The sequence below is a fragment of the Melanerpes formicivorus genome, unplaced genomic scaffold (assembly GCF_026170545.1).
Source record: "Melanerpes formicivorus ecotype bairdi unplaced genomic scaffold, bMelFor1.0.p_v2 SCAF_28, whole genome shotgun sequence".
Lineage (NCBI taxonomy): Eukaryota > Metazoa > Chordata > Aves > Piciformes > Picidae > Melanerpes > Melanerpes formicivorus.
In genome coordinates, this window is record NW_027142380.1 from 193,870 (window position 1) to 212,261 (window position 18,392).

The 18,392-nt window shown below is 40.5% G+C and overlaps 1 protein-coding gene across 2 annotated transcripts in view; it reads right to left on the reverse strand.

Annotated features, from left to right (window-relative positions):
* Positions 1-18,392, reverse strand: part of UROC1 (urocanate hydratase 1) — a 42,158-nt gene that overhangs the window by 9,992 nt on the left and 13,774 nt on the right. For both annotated transcript variants that reach the window (XM_068154109.1, XM_068154110.1), the window contains 13 exons: positions 17,199-17,327; positions 16,511-16,572; positions 15,204-15,270; positions 14,070-14,213; positions 10,342-10,430; positions 9,842-9,904; positions 8,721-8,900; positions 8,403-8,500; positions 8,094-8,166; positions 6,609-6,730; positions 4,185-4,255; positions 3,130-3,228; positions 1,177-1,276 (listed from right to left, as the gene is read on the reverse strand). In XM_068154109.1, coding sequence (XP_068010210.1) covers positions 1,177-1,276; positions 3,130-3,228; positions 4,185-4,255; positions 6,609-6,730; positions 8,094-8,166; positions 8,403-8,500; positions 8,721-8,900; positions 9,842-9,904; positions 10,342-10,430; positions 14,070-14,213; positions 15,204-15,270; positions 16,511-16,572; positions 17,199-17,327 — 1,297 coding nt within the window. The remainder of the gene's footprint in view (positions 1-1,176; positions 1,277-3,129; positions 3,229-4,184; positions 4,256-6,608; positions 6,731-8,093; positions 8,167-8,402; positions 8,501-8,720; positions 8,901-9,841; positions 9,905-10,341; positions 10,431-14,069; positions 14,214-15,203; positions 15,271-16,510; positions 16,573-17,198; positions 17,328-18,392) is intronic.

The window sequence follows — 18,392 nt, forward strand, 5'->3', positions numbered from 1 at the left end:
GCCTGTTGCTGGAGACCTCGCTTGGGATTGCTATTCTCTGTGCAGCTGCGCCATTTTCTCCCAGCTTGTCAGAACCAAGCATTAGTTGAAGCCTCTCCATCTGGCTTATTAGAACTAGCCAGCATTCTCAAAAAGTGTTGAAGTGGTTCTGACAGGCACAGTTAAAACCCTCATTTCATCAGGAAATCCACTTAAGTTATCAGGGAACTTTCCTCCTTAAAATTGGGCCATAATTTGGTTCTATTATGAATCCTCATAATGGAAGTAATTCAATATGCTCAGCTACCTCTGTCATAATTTCTCTTTCTACAGCAGCCTATATCCTCTAATCTTATGGCACTTTATGACTGTCAGTCATGTGGAAACACTCCTGGGCTAAAGCCATTATCCTAATTTCCACTTTACAGATGGAAAATTGAGGAAGATTAGGTTAAAAATTACTTAGTGCTTCACTTGGGTCTTTTTTTCTCCAGGTCTCAAATCTGATATTTCTTGGCTTTATTTTTCTAAAGCACCATTTCACAAACTTAAAAGCAGAGCCTGGCTCACTCAGGTCAGGTGTGCAGAATTAAATGTTCTTTTTGTATAGCAAACCCACATGATTTGTCCATAGTCACACTAAGCAAGCAACAAGGCTTAGAGTCTAACCCAGAAAACCTGGCTCCCATCTTTATGCTTTTACTATCAAAGTATGTTCCTTTATGACCAGAAAAGTTCCTCTCAGAAACTCCAGACTGGATTTTTTTGAGTCCTCTTGCAATTAAATTAATCTTTTCTTTTCTTTAAGCAAAATACTGTTACAGACAGAGTTATGATCTTGTGGGTCCCAAGGAAGTATGTCTGCTCAGATCACCGCTTTGAAACATTGAGGTGCAAAATTAAAATCAAACAGAAGATCCAGTCCTCTGAGATAGACTGCTCTCCATTTAAATTTAGGCAAATCTGGTGCATCTTCCTTGAATTTTTAGCATTGTTCCAGGCCTCTCCTGTTTAACTAGCTCCACATTCAGGTCTGCATCACTATTAACTCTCACAAAGCTCCTCAGGAAATGTAATTAATGATGTTTAGAGAGTTAAACAAAACCAATTTAAAATATGTTGTGTAAACCCCCACGTTCTCTTTTAGAGCAATTTCCTTGTTTGCCTGGACAGATAAGCTTCAGCTGGTCTGCTGACCTGCACAAAAGGCTGATCCATCATAGATGTTTGATGTTTCTCTGTAAGGACTGTCGGTCCCACTCACATCATGGTGATCTCGACTGAGGACTACTGGAGCCTGTGTAAAGGACAAGAAAATGGAATCCTTTATGGACTATTAATGCTGCCAGGGATTATCATTGGCTGAACTCACGTGTGCTATTTCAAACCTCAGCTTTCTCCATTCTCCTAAGCCCTGTAAAACACCTTCTCTGCCTGATAATATTTATTATAAAACAGTTATTGACACACTGCTCACAAAAGCCATCATCTTTTCATGACTAAGGACAAGTGCTTGTTTGTATGCCAATGTCATCATCAAAGGAGGGAAAGGAGAAAAGGGGGACTAGTATCATTTAATCTGAGGGTTTCTTGGCAAGAATCTTAATTCAAAAATAGTTCTTAGTTGTTATTTTCAATGCTAAGGTTTTTTACACTTTTACATTCATTTGAAAGACTTCATGGCTAAAAATAACTTAGCAATGAAAATCAGTGATTTCACACAGCTCAAACAAGTTCATTCTTGATCTGGAATTTAACTGACAGTGTGAATCTAGAATAGCATGTAGGTATTCATTATCATTTGCCATGCAGAGGTTTATGTAAGAGTAATTCACTCTTGGCCCAGTGTGATCTGGAATGACCTGACTCTGGTTTATGCTGGCAGTGAATAAGAAAATCACTGAAAACAGATATGAGCACCCAGTTTATGAGAAGGGAATGAAGACTTGAAGAAATGAAGAGAAAAGAAAAAGGACGCCACAAAATCTGAAGGGCCTGGAAGGGTGATCTTGTTAGTCATAGCTCTAAGGGAGTGCTCTCTCTGGTCAGGTTTATTTTATAAGATAGAATAGAATAGCATTAACCAGGTTGGAAAAGACCTTTAAGATCATTGAGTCCAACCTAACACCCAACACCATCTAATCAACTAAACCATGGCACCAAGCACCCCACCCAGTCTCTTCCTAAACACTTCCAGTGATGGTGACTCCACCACCTCCCTGGGCAGCCCATTCCAATGACCAATCACTCTTTCTGTGAAGATTAACTTGCAGTGACATTGATTTTGAATCCTGAGAGGGTCAACAGCATTTCAAATATTTTTAGCAAACATTTTCTGAGTAACAAACCCCAGGACATCCCTAGCTAGGATTCATTATAAGTTTTGCTTGCCCCTTTATAAAGGGTAATCTAACTATAAAGGAGTTAGAGATGAATGAGTGGCAATGCTTTGGTTTGATGATGCAGTACACATGGCAAGCAAATGGTATAATTCCTGAGTGGTTCCTTCAGGATTTTGGTCCCCCAGGATGTCACATTGTGCACTTACCTACAATACTCATGAAGGACTTTAAAAATCCCTATACAATCTCACCCACAGTGTGTACTTTTATCATCACCACATATGGTCAGTGAGATTTTTATCAGATGAGTAAGAAATGACTCATTATGCGCTAGAATGACAGCATCAAGCCTCATTATTTTCTTCATTCACATATGCAGTGAAAGTGAAAATTAATTGCAGGGCTGGCTGTAGTCACAGCTGAAAGTGAGGGACAGAGGGTGAAAAGCGCTGGATGGTGACACAGTCTCTTGTTGCATTTCATTTTGGGGCTGAAGTCTCTGCCTTGAGTTTTCAGCAAATTACAGCATGATACATTGTGCTTGTAGGTGCCCAGATAGAAAATAAGGCAGACTCCTTATGTGAAATAAAAGGTAGCATATTTCAGAGCATTTCTAAACCCATCTCTCTCCTATTACATGGAACAATACTGATTACAGGCAAAGAGGATGTGCTAAAGAATACTGGTCCCATGTAAATGGCAGACACTTCTGCTCTCCCTGGCTGAATCTTTCTCCTTTCCCACCTGCCACTCCAGACTCAGATATTAAACACATTTACCAGACTATATCAAGACATAAAAGACAAACCTTAATCTTTCCTTCAGAAATGGCTCGATTAATAGCCACAGCTATAGACACACGACCCCTCTGATCAGAATATAAGATTCTAGCTTGAGAGCCAACAACCTGGAAAATAAAAATGCCAGAGCAGTGAGTTCTCTGTACAACTGACTTATCTTCAGGTCCCAGATAAATGGAGTCACAGGATTGACCCCTTCTCTAGGAGAAAGTGCAGATTATTTCTTCACCAACATCCAGCTTCCAGGAAAAAAGAGAAAAAAAAGGTATTAAAGTCCCTCTTTGAACTGAGTTTTATCTCCATTCCCACAATCAGTGAGATGTACTTCTGTATTCAGCTGCTACTGTCCAATATATCCCACTTTTTAAATCAACCTGATTGCTAGGCTATAATCCTCCTATCAACAAATCCCTTATCAACACACAGAAGCAGAGATTTAGAACTGGCAGTGATGGGGTGAAAGGGAAATACAGAGACAAAGAATGGAAAAGAACATCTGTCCTGCACAGCTATGCTCCTTTTCAGCTTTTACCCCACAAACTGGACTGGTGTCCAGATGAGGACAGCACATGTGAGCCCTACAGTGTTACCAGAGCTTCACAGTGAGAACCTGCCCTGAAAGAAAAAGAAAGGATACCTCACTGGCATCCTGCTTCCCACAAGATGGCAGTTCTTTGGCCTATCACCTGTTTTGAAAAGGGCTCTGAGAACTGAAGGCATGAATATGTTGGGCCAAAGCAATACCTAGAAGAATGTTTTGAATAGTGCTCTGAAAGAAAAATAGTTACAGATGAGGTGGAGGGTGAATTGTTCTCTTGTTTCACTCCAGATATACAACTAGATATCACTGGATTATCTGAACATTTCCAGATGAGGAAGTGAAGGGAAAGTACTGCTTCAGCTCACCTTAAAACCCTGAAGTGGAGAGGTGTTTATGTTCTCAGCTCTGAGAGTTACAGCCTGTGTTTTCACTCACACCCATTCCTGCTTTTCATTCCAGCATTAAAAAACTGGACTCTGTGCCAGGAGCAGGCACACATGCTGCGGGAGGTTGTGCACTCACCAAGCTGTGCCTGCCAGCTTCCCGAATCCAGCGGATGTTGTCATGGTACTGCTGCTTCACAGATGTGCTCACTTGCAAGGGAAAGCAAGAAAGAAAAGAGGTCTTGAAAATTAATGCAATATGCTCCAAATTTAATTTAATTCATCTGACAGCACTAGGAAATCAAATTCTACTCTCAGATGCAAGCATGCATATAGGAAATGTTATATAGAATCTTCTGTGCAGCTTATACAGTAACTTGTGCCATGTATTTAGAGGAAGGTATGAGATGTCACCTAGGAGACTGCTGGAACAGTAACTCCCATTTGGATCTCTAGCAAACCAAATTAAACCTGGAAATTCAGGTTTCATGTGCTGCTCATTTTTGGTCACCTGGCTTGCTGCCTGCTAAATGCCCAATCCCTTTCTGAGCCTTTGCTGAAGTAGTAGCCTTAGTAGGCACCACAGCACTGGGTACTACAATCCAGTCTTGCATCAGGCAGTAAATAATTCCTCTGAGTCAGCAGAAATTCTCAGAAGTGGCTGGCAATACATACTTGAAGATAAGTTACACCAATGCTGGGATACAGATTTATTGCACAGCAGTAGCTCTGTTCTAAATGTTCCACATGAATGTTTTTTCCCAAGATAAAACCAAGGTCTCTTATCCTTATGTTGCACAGAGAACAATTAGCATGAAATAGCTATTGTGTAAATCCACCCTACACCTTGTATTTAGATATATTGCTATATAAGAAGAGAATTCTATATAGTTGGTTCTCCATCTTTTCCTCTCATTTTTATCTGTGCCATTCCATTTCAATCCAATAAACCAAAGAGGAGTAAGAATAAAAATATTTGAAATGAAGACAGATGGGGCACATATCAGTCAGACATGATCATCTAGTTAAACCCCTTTGCCATAGGCATAGACACCTCCTATTCAATCAAGTTGGTCAAGACTCCATCCAGCCTTTGAACACTTCCAGAGCTGGAGCCTCCACAGTTTCTCTGGAAAACCTGTTCCAGTGCCTCACCACCCTCATGGTGAAGAATTTGTTCCTTATGTTTAATACAAATCAAGCTTCTTACAGTGTGAAGGAGCTCATTCTATTGTTACATGCTTCTGTAAAAAGTCCCTCTCCAGTTATTCTATAAGCCTTTTTCAAATGCTGGAAGGCTGCTAGATCTCCCCAGGGCCTTCTCTTTTCCAGGCTAAACAACTCCAACTCCCTCAGCCTGTCTTCAGAAGAGAGCCCCAGCCCTCTGATCATACTCATGGCCCACTCTGGACCCATTCTAACAGTTCTATGTCCTTCTTCTGTAGTGAGCACCAAAGATGGACACGGAACTCCAGGTGGGGTTTCACAAGTGCAGAGTAAAGGGGGAGAATCACTTCCCTCAACCTGCTGGTCACTCTTTTGATGCAGTCTAGGATACAGTTGGCTTTCTGGGCTGCAAGTGCACATTGTCAGCTAGTACTGAGCTTCTCATCATCTGGCACTTCCAAGATAAAAATATTATGCTCTCTGCCCCATAAAATATGCTTTCAATTTTTGATCAATTACTTTCTGATCTCTTCCTTAATTCTGAGAAGCGCAAGGCTTTGCTCTCTAGAAACAGAAGAGCTGAGGACTTCAGTGCTCAGGGACAATGACTCTGAAGTCTTTGAGTCTGCTCCCCTGCTACTGTGAAAACAGAGAAGGAAAGGCAAAGGAGTAGAGCTTTCCACTGCAACCTGGGAGATCAGGACTCATGTCTGCTGGCACAAAATTAGCTTTGTCTCAGTTCTCTTTCATAAGCAAGGGATAACAGAATAAGCCCACTTTCAGGGATATGGAAGAGTGAAAGACAATATAGTTCCTGAATACTAGAGCAGCACACCAAGCCATACAGATATTCCAGATAAGTTCCACCAGTGAATAGAAACAGCTGCCAGTTTATTAACAAATTACAAAAAATGAAGAACTCAAAACTGTAATCACAAATAAATGACACTGGATGGAGCACCACACCCATGAAACCTGGATGTCCTGCCACTGATCTCCTTGCTAGCCTCTTAAAAACCTCCCCATTTCCCCCTCATTCACCTGTGGGACAGGGACAAAGCAATTTCACTCCTTTAGTAAATTCTCAGAGACCTGTTGATGAAAGATACTGCTTGACTTCAAGTTTTTTAGGCAACAAAGCGTGGGGCAATCTGTATCAAACAACATTAAAAGCTTTTAGCCAAACCTGCAACAAAAGCTTTGGGATGGTGTTTTTACATTATACGTAACTGGTTGCACTCCTTACAGGAGTTTGGAGAACAGCAAGATTTCCTGCCCACATGGAACAGGCAAGGGACTGCTTGCTCTGGTTTCAGCCAAAAAGATGTATTTAACAGCTTTGCTCATTTCCTCCCCAGAAGCACTCCCAGTGGTGGATACGGGATGGTAGCCTTACCTCCCTGACGTATAGAGTCTTCCAGCACAGACATGGCAATTGAGTCAGTGGTAGCAAGATCCTGTGGGTCACCTGAGGTGCAAACCCAGCGAAATGGCCCAAATCCCAGGGAAAAAATGTCTCTGGGAAGAGAAAATGTTTCATTAAGAGATAGTTGAAATTCTTTCCTTATTTATCCTGGCTGCTAGCAGTGCTTTTCTTTCATTAGCCAGAGACAGAAGAATTTGAAACATTTTCAATGAACTAATCTAAACAGAAGCATCAAGGACCATTAATTGAGAGTGCTGTTTCATGAAGCCATCAAGTGGTGTATGAAAATACGGTCAAGCCCTAATTTTGACAGGGACAGTTCAGTCAAGTAAGTGCATCATCAGATGAATTGCTCTTTTTTTGTTTGTTTCATCACATATACTCTCCCTGCTGCCTGGTCTTTTTGTCCTTAACCCAGGCTAACTGTGAGTGCATCCACACTATCAGACATGTGATTCTGACCAAGTGCCTCAGTTCCAACTTATTTGCAGTCCAGATTGTTTACACACTATAGTAAGACATGCTGCAGTTGAGATCCAGAAGATATCTAATCTGGTTGGTGGTCTACTCTACGTTCAAGCTCTTATTCACATGGTACACACAAGTTAAGCACAAGTCAGAGGCAAAGGTGGTGTAAACTCAGTTCCTCAAAAGATTTCCTGTGCTCAGCTTTTTCTGCAAATAGTATGCACAGCCTGGGTGACACAGGCAGAAAAGTGTCCTGTTTCAGATATGCTCTTAAGTTCAGTGTAGACATAGGCTTTGATGATTTGGAATTCAGCTCTACTGCTCTGAAGAGACAAGCTCTTCACTTCCAGCACTCAGAAGTGAAGCTGGATATAGTTACAGTTTGAAGCTGTGACTTGGCTATGCTCTTGCATAGAGCTGCTTAAGGAAAATAGGTGCAACAAAAGAAAATGCAGCTATTTGTGTAAAAGACTGAAGAGCTTTGATTTAGGAGTGTTTTAGCTTACTGTTCACCCTTCTGGTGCCTACTTTCATAAGGCCTTTCAATTTAAAAAATGATAAAGCTTTACAACAGATTACCAGGACATGCCATGCCTTTCAGAACAAAATATTAGCAAAACCTCTGCTGTCAGATATTACTTTGTGAATCATAAAGCATGTCCCTCCAAGTCTAGTTCTTCTTTTTTCTGTACACAGGAAAATGAGGAAAACTCAAGGCAAGCCAACAGAAAACATGAGCATGATTGCTTAGAGCCAGCAGGAGATCTTCCGAAATCACACTGAGCGTTACTCTGGAGTGAAGAAAAATAAGACTAACTCTAGCATAACACTTCTGAGATCAATTTTCCTACACCTACTGTTGACTCTTTTTCCATCTTCTACAGTACACTGCAAGATTTGCCCCAAGTGGAAACTCTTGTAGCACTCCCCCTAAAAAGAGGGAACCACGAGGCCTTTGAGTGTTTGATTCCAAATTCCTCAACATACCCCATGATGTGCTGAACGTAGGAGGGATATCGAAATTCTGTTTTATTGGCTCCTTTTTTCTCAACATTAGCACCTATAAAAGAATTTTAATGGTCAGTGACTTGAAGAAAAATCTATAAAACATAAAACCAGACTGCACCTGGGTTCCCATGAAGGTTCTACCTCAGCCACAGAGGTCTCAGAGAAGGACAGAGAGACTCAAGAATTAGCATAACACAGAGGCCAACCCTATCCTACTAAAATATACAGCTAGGGGCATGCATGCAGTATCGTTCTTGCTATCACCTAACAACTGCAGGAGCTACTTACCAGCTCTTTGAGCTTCCAAGAGAAATGCATTGCCATAATCCCAAAAAAACATGCCCTTATCAGCTAGTCTGTTAATAGCAGCCACTTGTCTCTTCAGACTGAAATAAAGAAGGAAAGATTTATTCTTGAAAAACTGATAAATTATCCAAAAGAATAAAATCATGAACTCACTAAAGGCATTGGAATAGGTAAAGACAGATGGAACTAAAAGGCCATAGAGAAATTAAAATTTAAGATATTGTAAACTTCTTGCAAGAAAGATCACCTGCAGTGCACCTAAACCTAAAGGTTAAAAATATGTATCCCCAAAACATTTACCTCTCTTGTACCAGAGTCCGGAACTTCCCTGGATTGGTGGAAAGCAGTTGCTTTGCTTCCTCAAAGCCAAGCTGTACTGGATAGTATCCCCCATTGAATGGGTTATGACATGAAGTTTGGTCAGATCCCAGATCAACTAGCAGCTCTCCTGTTGTGTCCAATTCATACACTAGCCTCTCCCTGGGGAAAACAATTAATGGAATGTTTGAACAGAAGCTGTCATTTCACGTTCTAGTTTCTCTTTCAAGTGAGCTTCATTCATCCCAAGAAGCTGCTGTGTACCCGTGGCAGGTTAAGTCTTTGTTTTAGCAGTCAGGAGGTAGAATAATAGAATAGAATCATAGAATCAATAAGGTTGGAAAAGAACTCAAAGATCATCAAGTCCAACCTGTCACCAAACACCTCATGACTACTAAACCATGGCTCCAAGTGCCACATCCAATCCTTTTTTGAACACCTCCAGGGACGGTGACTCCACCACCTCCCTGGGCAGCCCATTCCAATGGCTAACAACTCTCTCTGTGAAGAACATTCTCCTCACCTTGAGCCTAAACTTCCCCTGGTTCAGTTTGAGGTAGGATATGGTGATGAAGATTAAGGTACAACTTTTGTACTTCACATTTACCAGTGCAGGAACATCGACAGATGAGTCAGTTACCAGTATAAGGTACCAGTCTAATTAGTCTCAACCCTTGACATATGGTGTGACAGCAAGATTTACCATTGGATAAAGCCTCAAGAGTGCTAGAATTTTTGTCCATAGAGTGCTAGAATTTCTGTCCATCATCTAATTCTTTTTAATTCAATCAATACCTCAATACTTCTATTCTTCACTGAAGTCAGAAATACTTTCTTGATATCTAGTCAGTGAAAGGTGTAGAAAGTATAAAATTCTTTCTCGTTCCAAGGAAGAATCTCAGGGATTTCTTTCGCTGAGAAATTTATTGTTTCATAGTGAAAGGACAAGGTGCATGGGAAGCAACTGGCAACTGGAACATGAGGATGAAGTTTTTATCTGCAACTTAGCATCAAGTGTAATGCCTCTTCTTTCCCAAGTTTAGGAACTAATTCCAGGTTGAGTAGCAAGCAAGAGCATAAATATATCCATATATACTACTTACCAAAGATCTACCACATTCCCATGGTAACCCAAACTAAGGGAAATTTTATTCTTTCTTGCATCTCTAGAATAGATTAAAAAGATTGGTTGATGAAAATGAACCTCATGCATTTACATCTTACAATGTACAAATCACACGGAGTGGAATCCAGCAAAAAAAGTCTCTCTGTGGTTTCCAACATTCATCTAGGCAACAGATCTTTCAACCTTTATGTAATTGTTAATCACCAATTCCAAAACACTTCAGTGATGCTTCAAGTGTGACATTAATTCTAATTGCTCTATACATATTCATGAAACTGAGTGAAGACACATTTAACATATATAAATTATATGAGGCATTGGTAGTCACTAATGACAGCTGCAGTTTAGAAGGATGGATTCACATTCAAAAGCAGACCTGGAATGAGAAGACCCCTTCTATATGCACACTGAAAAGGGCACAGTGCAGAAAGATGCAAAGTGAGGAATAGGAAGCAGACATTATGTTACAAACCGTACCTAAGGCGAGCGATGCAGTGGTCCAGGTTGTTAGAGATTTCCATCAGCCAGCCCTGCTTGTGACGTTTCAAAAGTGCTGCTTCATCAACCTAAGAGAAATAGCAGAGATCTTAAAACTTTTAGATTTTTCAATTAGCCTGAAAGAAAGAGTAGCAAATACATGCTGGGAATAGCCCTTGGACACATTACTTCCCAAAACACTTTAGAAAACAGGAAGAATTAAAATTGTACAAGGGGTAATATTTTCCTCACCAATTCTATGCATTTTTATTGTTTCTTGAAAAGAAACATTGAAAAGAAAAGGTTGAAAGCCAAAATATTTCCAATTTCTATTTAAAATCTGAGTATTTTGTGTGGAAATAAATTTTCTGTTTAATTAAGGAAACATTTTCTTAAACATTTCTGCCAGACCACCCAGGTTGAAGCAATGATTTGCTGAGCTAAACTGACTCACCTTTGTTCTTTGACTGCTGGTTGAAAATCTCAACCAAATATGGAAAAGAAAAGAGGAAAGGATTTTCTTGTCCCAGCTGGCTAATGCCTCTGAAAAGTGGAATGGATCAAAACAAAACTATGTCTTTAATTCCCTCTTGTTTGAACTTTGAAGCTCTAAACAAGCTCAGTCCCCAGTCTGTACTCTTCTCTGGGTTCAGCTTCTGTGTGTGTCAGTGTGTACAAGCATAAGAGACAGCTGGATAAAAATATAAATGGATGGACACAGTGTGGAGGTTTTGACACAGGTTTCACATTGATGGTTCAGTGTACAAACTTGCACATCACTAATGCTTTGATAATGGGCTATCCATGGCATAAAACAAGAGGCAATGTTAATTCAAGCAAATTTTCTGTGGTAGGAATGGATTTAAATGCCTGCAGTGATGTGTGTGCAAAAGAACACAAAACCTGAGTATCTTCTAGTATTTCCTTAAGGCATTTTTACTTCTCTGTAATTCACCCTCATCATTTTCATTCTATCACTTAGGACCACAGAATTGTAAAATCATTAAGGTTGACTTTCTCATTAGCAAAGTATTTATATGTTAATTAAATAGATTCTGTATTCAGGACTTGCTTGAACGTCAGGAAATGTTTTATTTCCTAATTATTCTGAGCATGAGAAACCTTCCATCATTTCCCACATTGGTAGTGAAGACTACCTATCTAAAACACCAGACTGTGATAATTCCAGTGTCACTGCCAATGGAATTAGTGAATAAAGTCAGGTGCTATAGGGGACAGCTTCTTTGGAAGTAATTTAAGGCAGCACAAGAGGAAAGATATTCAGTGGTCTGTATGAATTACAGAAATTGGGTTCATTGAAAGCTCAGCATAACACAGATCAGATCTAGTTAACTCTGTTACCACGTCCTACATATTTTACTTCAGCCCTCTGACACTGTTCCATAGACTCGCTAGCATGCTTAAGAAAACTTCATTGGAATCACACTTTCAAAAATATGCTCATTTTGATCAGCAGCCTCAGAAGTTTAACAAATTGTACAACCATGATGAGCTAATGTCACCTCCAGTGTAACCCTAGAGAGCTTAGTGCAGCTCAAAGGAGACAGTCTGGCCCTCCACACAATTATTTCATGACATTACAATCTGCTTCACGTCAAAAAGAAGAGGTAAAAGAATTGCAACCATTAATCCCTTCTGTCTGAGCTTCATAAGCCTTGGCTGACAAAATGACAACTCTTGCACAATTCATCAATATCATTTGCATAAATAGTTCCCCAAATAAATAATATGTACATATAGAGAGAGCCATGCAGATGTGCTCCTGAAGCTCATTTCCGACAAGGATCATCTCACAGGAGATAAAAACCAGGCAATATTCAGTCTCCTGAACAAAATCATCTGCAGCCTTAGAGATGAAAAGGACAAAGGACTGCTGTGAAGAGCAGTCACTGGAATCTTTTCTTTGTATTCTAGCAGTTGAAAGATCACGATGATAGATTAGAAGTCTGAATAAAGATAATTTATGCAACCATAATTAACTCAATAATACATTTAATACATTTATTTCATCTGCAGGGAGCACCTGGTGAGATCTCAAATACATGCAGTCTTCCTGTGCTAAAAAACCCACTTTTGCACCATCACCATAAAACAGAGTAAACCCTATTCTTCCATGAATAAGACCTGAGCTTGCCAGAGCTGATCAGGTTTACTGCATGTCACATGGACAGTCTGACCCATTACGTTTTGAACTTTAATTATAATTACTGTAGTTCAGAATGCAATAGTCTTACTCTTCTCATTGCAGCAAGTGACATGCCTGCAGCAGAGGCCTGCCAGCTAATTCTCTCTGTAAGTGGCATGGGCGAGAAGGCTGAACTCTCACTCCAGTCAGGTCTGACTGGAATTCAGTTCTCAAAAATCTCTCTTCCTCTGGGGCAGTAACAAGAGCCCATCACCTGCAGATACTCAATGCATTTTAATCAGTCCTATATCTGCTCCACAAAGAATGCTTCCCCAGTGTATTGAATTCAGAAGTAGTCACAAGGAAAAAAAATCCATGCAAAGGGTTTCTTCTTTCTCAATAGTCATTATAGATATTCACCACCATTTTCACAGAATATTATAGTCCCAACCTTGATGTGTGAATCACACCAACATTTTGAACAAGTACTTTCCATTGCACCTGATATGGGTGCCAGAGGCATGCAAGAATAACCACATTGTAACTGGTACCTTTTTAACAGATTGGTGGTGGTGGTGTTTTGTGGCATGAGAAAGTACAGTTCCCATGGGAATAGCTACTAGAAGTTGCTCCCTTTTACACATGAAATGAGGGTAATCAAACACTGAGAATGGCTCATATCATTCTGCATTATTCGTGAAGCAATCCTTAGAAGTTACAGTCTATACTTTAACAATCTGGTCCAGTGAGTGAGCAAACTGAGTGGAATATCAGTGAAAAATGCTCAGCAATGAAAAGGACAGACAGATGCTAGAAATTGGGGGGGGGGGGGGGGGGGGGGGGGGGGCAGGGAAGGTGGGGTTGTTGGTTTTGGTTTGTTTTGGGTTTTTTTGAGTTTGGCTTGTTGGGTTACTTCAGGATCATTTCTGTGGTGGGTTAACGCCTTTTTCTGAAAACAAAAGAAAACAGGGTGGAGGCTTGCGGGTACTTTACCCTCCCTGAAGGGTGTTTCCCCCTGGGAAAGCTGAGTCTGTTCCACTCCCCCCTCCCTGCCCAGCTAGAGTATAAAAAGCAGGACATCATAGCTGTTGGATCTCCTTTTTGGCTCCTGCCTCTGCTGGATGAGAGCTACAGCTACTGCAGCTGCCCTCCTGCTCCTCAGCCACGTGGCCGGACCTGATCCTTTTCCCTGCTGCCTCTGCACCTCCTCAGAGACAGACTGGTTTTGTATTATTCTTTTTCTGTCCCACTCCCATCCATTCTTGTTCCTTGCCCTTGTGAACCTTTTTTTTCCCTGTTATTGTCATATATATAATTCGAAGAAAAAATTATTTTCCTCTCTACTTCCAAGCTGACTCCAGATTGTTGTTTAGTGGATTTGCTCCTTACCCTTTTTTTTTTCCCTCTCCCTGTTTGGAGGGAGGAGGGGGGGGAGTGGGGAAGAGATTCTCAGCCTTTTCCCCATTTGAGCTTTTAACTCTCAGTTAAGGCTCAAACCACTACAATTTCATATCAGGAGAATGAGGGTTCTTATTTGGCAAATGAAAGACAGAAGACAGAATGAAAGAAGCATTACTCTCACCTCTGCAATGATCCCCACACACCCAGCAATGACTGCAGCCTTTGCTTGAGCTCCACTCATCCCTCCAAGACCAGAAGTAACAAACACCTTTCCAGACAGGTCTTCTGCCTTCAAGTAGCGACGGCCTGCATTGAGCACTGTGAGCTGCACACAACACAACATAGCAATTATCAGGAGCTATTTTTCTTTGAGTCCCTGAAATTTAAAGATCCTCTGTTCCTTTTGCAAACAGAGTTTGAAACTCTGGCAGCATTGGGACCATGGAACTGTTTCAATCTTTTAAACAGAAAACATGTTACAAAGTCATGTTATGAAATTTTCTGTTCTGATTATGTTGACTTCTCTCACCATGAAATAGAATTAGTAGTTCCCAACATGTTGTTCTTGGGGTTCAGGATGGCTGCAAAAGACAGCTAAGGAAAACAGCTAAGAAAACAAGCTAAGAAGTAGTTTTTGTCTAACACATTGGGTCAATTCACATTTCACTTATTGTAACCAGATATGAGCTCAGAGAAGGGCAACAAAGCTGATGAGGGGTTTGGAGCACAGGCCCTATGAGGAGAGGCTGAGGGAGCTGGGGTTGCTTAGGAGAAGAGGAGGCTCGGGGAGACCTTATTGCTGTCTACAACTACATGAAGGGAGGTTGTAGCCACATGGGGGCTGGTCTCTTCTCCCAGGCAGCCAGCACCAGAACAAGAGGACACAGTCTCAAGCTGCACCAGGGGAGGTTTAGGCTGGATGTTAGGACAAACACTTCACAGAGTGATTGGCCTTTGGAATGTGCTGCCCAGGTAGGTGGTGGAATCACCATCACTGGAGGTGTTTAGGAAGAGATTGGATGGGGTGCTTGGTGCCATGGTTTAGTTGAATAGATAGTGTTGGATGATAGGTTGGACTCAGTGAACTCAAAGGTCTTTTCCAACCTGGTTAATTCTATTCTATTCTATTAAGACCCTGACTGCAGATTCCTTCGGGTGTGTAGTATAGATAAGTTGCCACAGACTGAGTGTAAGAACATTGGTAATAAGACTTTCTTTGTGTCACAGCAATCCAACCCATGCCATTCACCAGCCACTGCAGAATACACCTTTGTCCAAAAGGTATCAACAAATAGACCTTTCCTCAGTTTCTTACCACAGTCCCATGGACTATTCCCTGAGGTCCAATGTAGCAGTAGCTCCCTGCAGTCATCTGGCCATACCTGTCAATAGCAACAAACAGAAAGATATGACACATTATTCAGGCTGGAATGAATTATGAGTGTCTGCATATGTTTCCAGGAAAACAAAGAAATCTCTGTGCTTTGATTTGTTGTTAAAAGTCTACTATTATAAAATTCACAACCTAATGGAGTAAGGCTGGATGTTAGGAAGAAGTTCTTCCCAGAAAGAGTGATTGGCCATTGAAATAGGCTGCTCTGGGAGGTGGTGGAGGTACCATCACAGGAGGTGTTTAGGAAGAGACTGAATGAGGCACTTGGTGCCATGGTTTAGTTGATTAGATGGTGTTGGATGATAGGTTGGACTTGATGATCTCGAAGGTCTTTTCCAGCCTGGTTAATTCTATTCTATTCTATTCTATTCCATTCCATTCCATTCCATTCCTCATTAGCAATGTGACATCATGCTTTATTGGGAGCATTTATCTCATTCAAATTAAAAAATGCATGGGTCAAAAAAATAACTGTACATTTTTCCTGGCATTTAGCATAGTGGCTAGGAGATAAGGACACTCCTTTTCACCTTGTTGGCGTCTTGATCCCATTGGATTTAAGTGGTACTCACATTTCTAAGTCTATATATAGACACTTTTGAATTTGTTAGCCCAAAATGGTTGTCCACATTCTTGTGGAATTTCCAGGAAAGTGTCAGTGGGTAGCCTGTATTCACATCCTTTAATTTCTTCTAGCTTCCTTATCTGTACATACTCAGCTATCCAGTAGTTTTAAATTATTCCCTCCATGGTACTCAAGAGAATAATCCTGTGCTCACCAACTAGACCATCAATAAAAAAAGTAGCTGAAAATCATTAAAATATTAAAATTCTTGTTTCCTACTTCAAAGCTTTCTCTTAGTGTGAAGGAAGGTTTTATAACTTGTGTTTTCTGTAGATTGTAAAACTACCACTGCAAATTGGCACTAGCCAATGCCATAAGCAGGTTATGATTAAAGTTTTAGGCTGTAATTCAGCCAAGTCCTACACACAAATTAATGCAAATTCCTAGCAGATCTCAATTATATCCTTTTATATGCGGCTGAGCATAACTCAGAACTCCTAAGTAATTATACTTCAGTGTGCATTAATGCTTTGCAGCATCAGAGCAGTTATGCAGCACAGTTGAAATCCATCTGCATTAGAAATTTTAACCAGCCACTGCTCGATGTCTGAGTTACATTTTAGATAAGCATTTAATACATTTCAATAGAGAGGTATCTTCTTACATTGTTACTCCCAAAGCAAACATCTTCTCATATTCATCTCTGGTGGAATAGTTGGGAATGACCTAAGAAAACAATCAAAAGAAAACCCACATAAAACAAATTAGAGATTTAAGCAGATCTTTTAACAGCCTTATATCTATCAAACTGTGGTCACACATAGAAACCCAGGAGTAATTCAGGTGTTTTATCCCATGCATTCCAGTATTATAAAGAAAAGATGTCTGGTATTTCTGGCAGTGTGAGTGTCATGTAAGTTTTAAGGAAAGTGCTTGTCTAGTCACAAAATTAGCCTGCATGAAGATAGATATTGAATGGCTCAAAAGACTGACAATGAACCCGTTTGTTCACTTGTCCAGCTTGCCTTATGAGTAAAGCCATCTAGACATCTAGGCATCTGATTAATAATAATCATCTGTTTGCCTAATGAGAGTGTTTTAATTTTCCATACTAAGCCTAGGTGAAGTGCTTTGATAAGCTCAGGCTCAGTCAGAACAGCAATCACCTAATACAAAGAAGATCCAGATCAGCACACTTGATGTGAGAGCCGTGTACTGGAATAAATGCTACAGAATTTGAATGCAAATTCTCCTGCATCAGGTAGTACTGATATTTTTTTTTTTTACTCAGAACATCCATGAAAAATAAAAATAAGAGGAGGAAAAAGAGAAAACAAGCTGCTAATACCTACCATGCCATTAGTAATGATTAATCGAGGAGCATAATGATGGCTGGGAAAGAGTCCCAGAGGATGTCCACTGTACATTACTAGCGTTTGGTTGTCAGTCATCTCTGACAAATAGTGCATCACCAACCAGAACTGAAAGGAAAAGCAAGGAAAGTGAGGGAATCTCATTACATTTTATATTTATGCTTCTTAGTGAAGCTGCTCAGTTTTGAGTGTGAAGGCAGTTATAGAGATAATGAAGTATATTCACACATGGAATAACAGCCAGAGCTCTCAACACATTCTTGCTTTTAATAAAGTCCATTAAGAGGTATCACTCAGCAGGAAACATAAATCGTCAACTAGCAAAGGTCTGAATAAGTTCCAGGATAACTTCTCCAGTACAACCCCCAGAAATGCTTCATTTTTAAAGCCACACTAATTTCATCTTGACGTTAGCCATGTGATTCTGGCACTTTTCTGGCAACTGTTCCAAAGCCAAACTGATTTCTTTTCCTGATTTTTTTGAGTAAAATATCACGGGTGGTGTAGTTCCTGGCCTGAAATGGATAAGTCAGCATTTTCTAGTGCTTGCCATTTTCCAACAAATGGGTATTACAATGTGCAAGTAAAAATAACTTCTTTAAAAATATCTATCAGCTTTCAGTGTGGATGGTGGTGAAGAAAGTCCTTGAGAAGCTCAGGAATCCACAAGGAATCTCAAATTTGTCTGCATAATCAAGTTACTCTTGATATAGTCCAGAAGGTAAGCCCTGACCACCTAAACTGCCTATATAGTTGGCTCACATCCATCATTGTCCATCATGAAGGCCACTATATTCCATGGGACTTTCGGTATGTGACAGCTAGCTGAACTCTCAGATCTTCATCTCCGTCCCTGGAAGTGTTTAAGACCAGGCTGGATGAGGCTCTGGCCAGCCTGATCTAGGGTGGGGTGTCCCTCCCCATGGCAGGGGGGTTGGAACTAGATGATCCCTGTGGTCCCTTCCAACCCTGACTGATACTATGATACAATGCTGGTGAAAACATGGCAATAAACCTAGGAGCTATAAGATCGATGTTTTTGCATTGAAAGGCACAACTAGTAAGGAGGAGGCAAAAAAAAAAAATAGAATTAAATTCCTAGCTTAATGAACAGCTCTGTTGTCTGTAAGCTTGTGAAGTCAGCTCTGGACCTGCTGCTGGTTTTCAAATTAT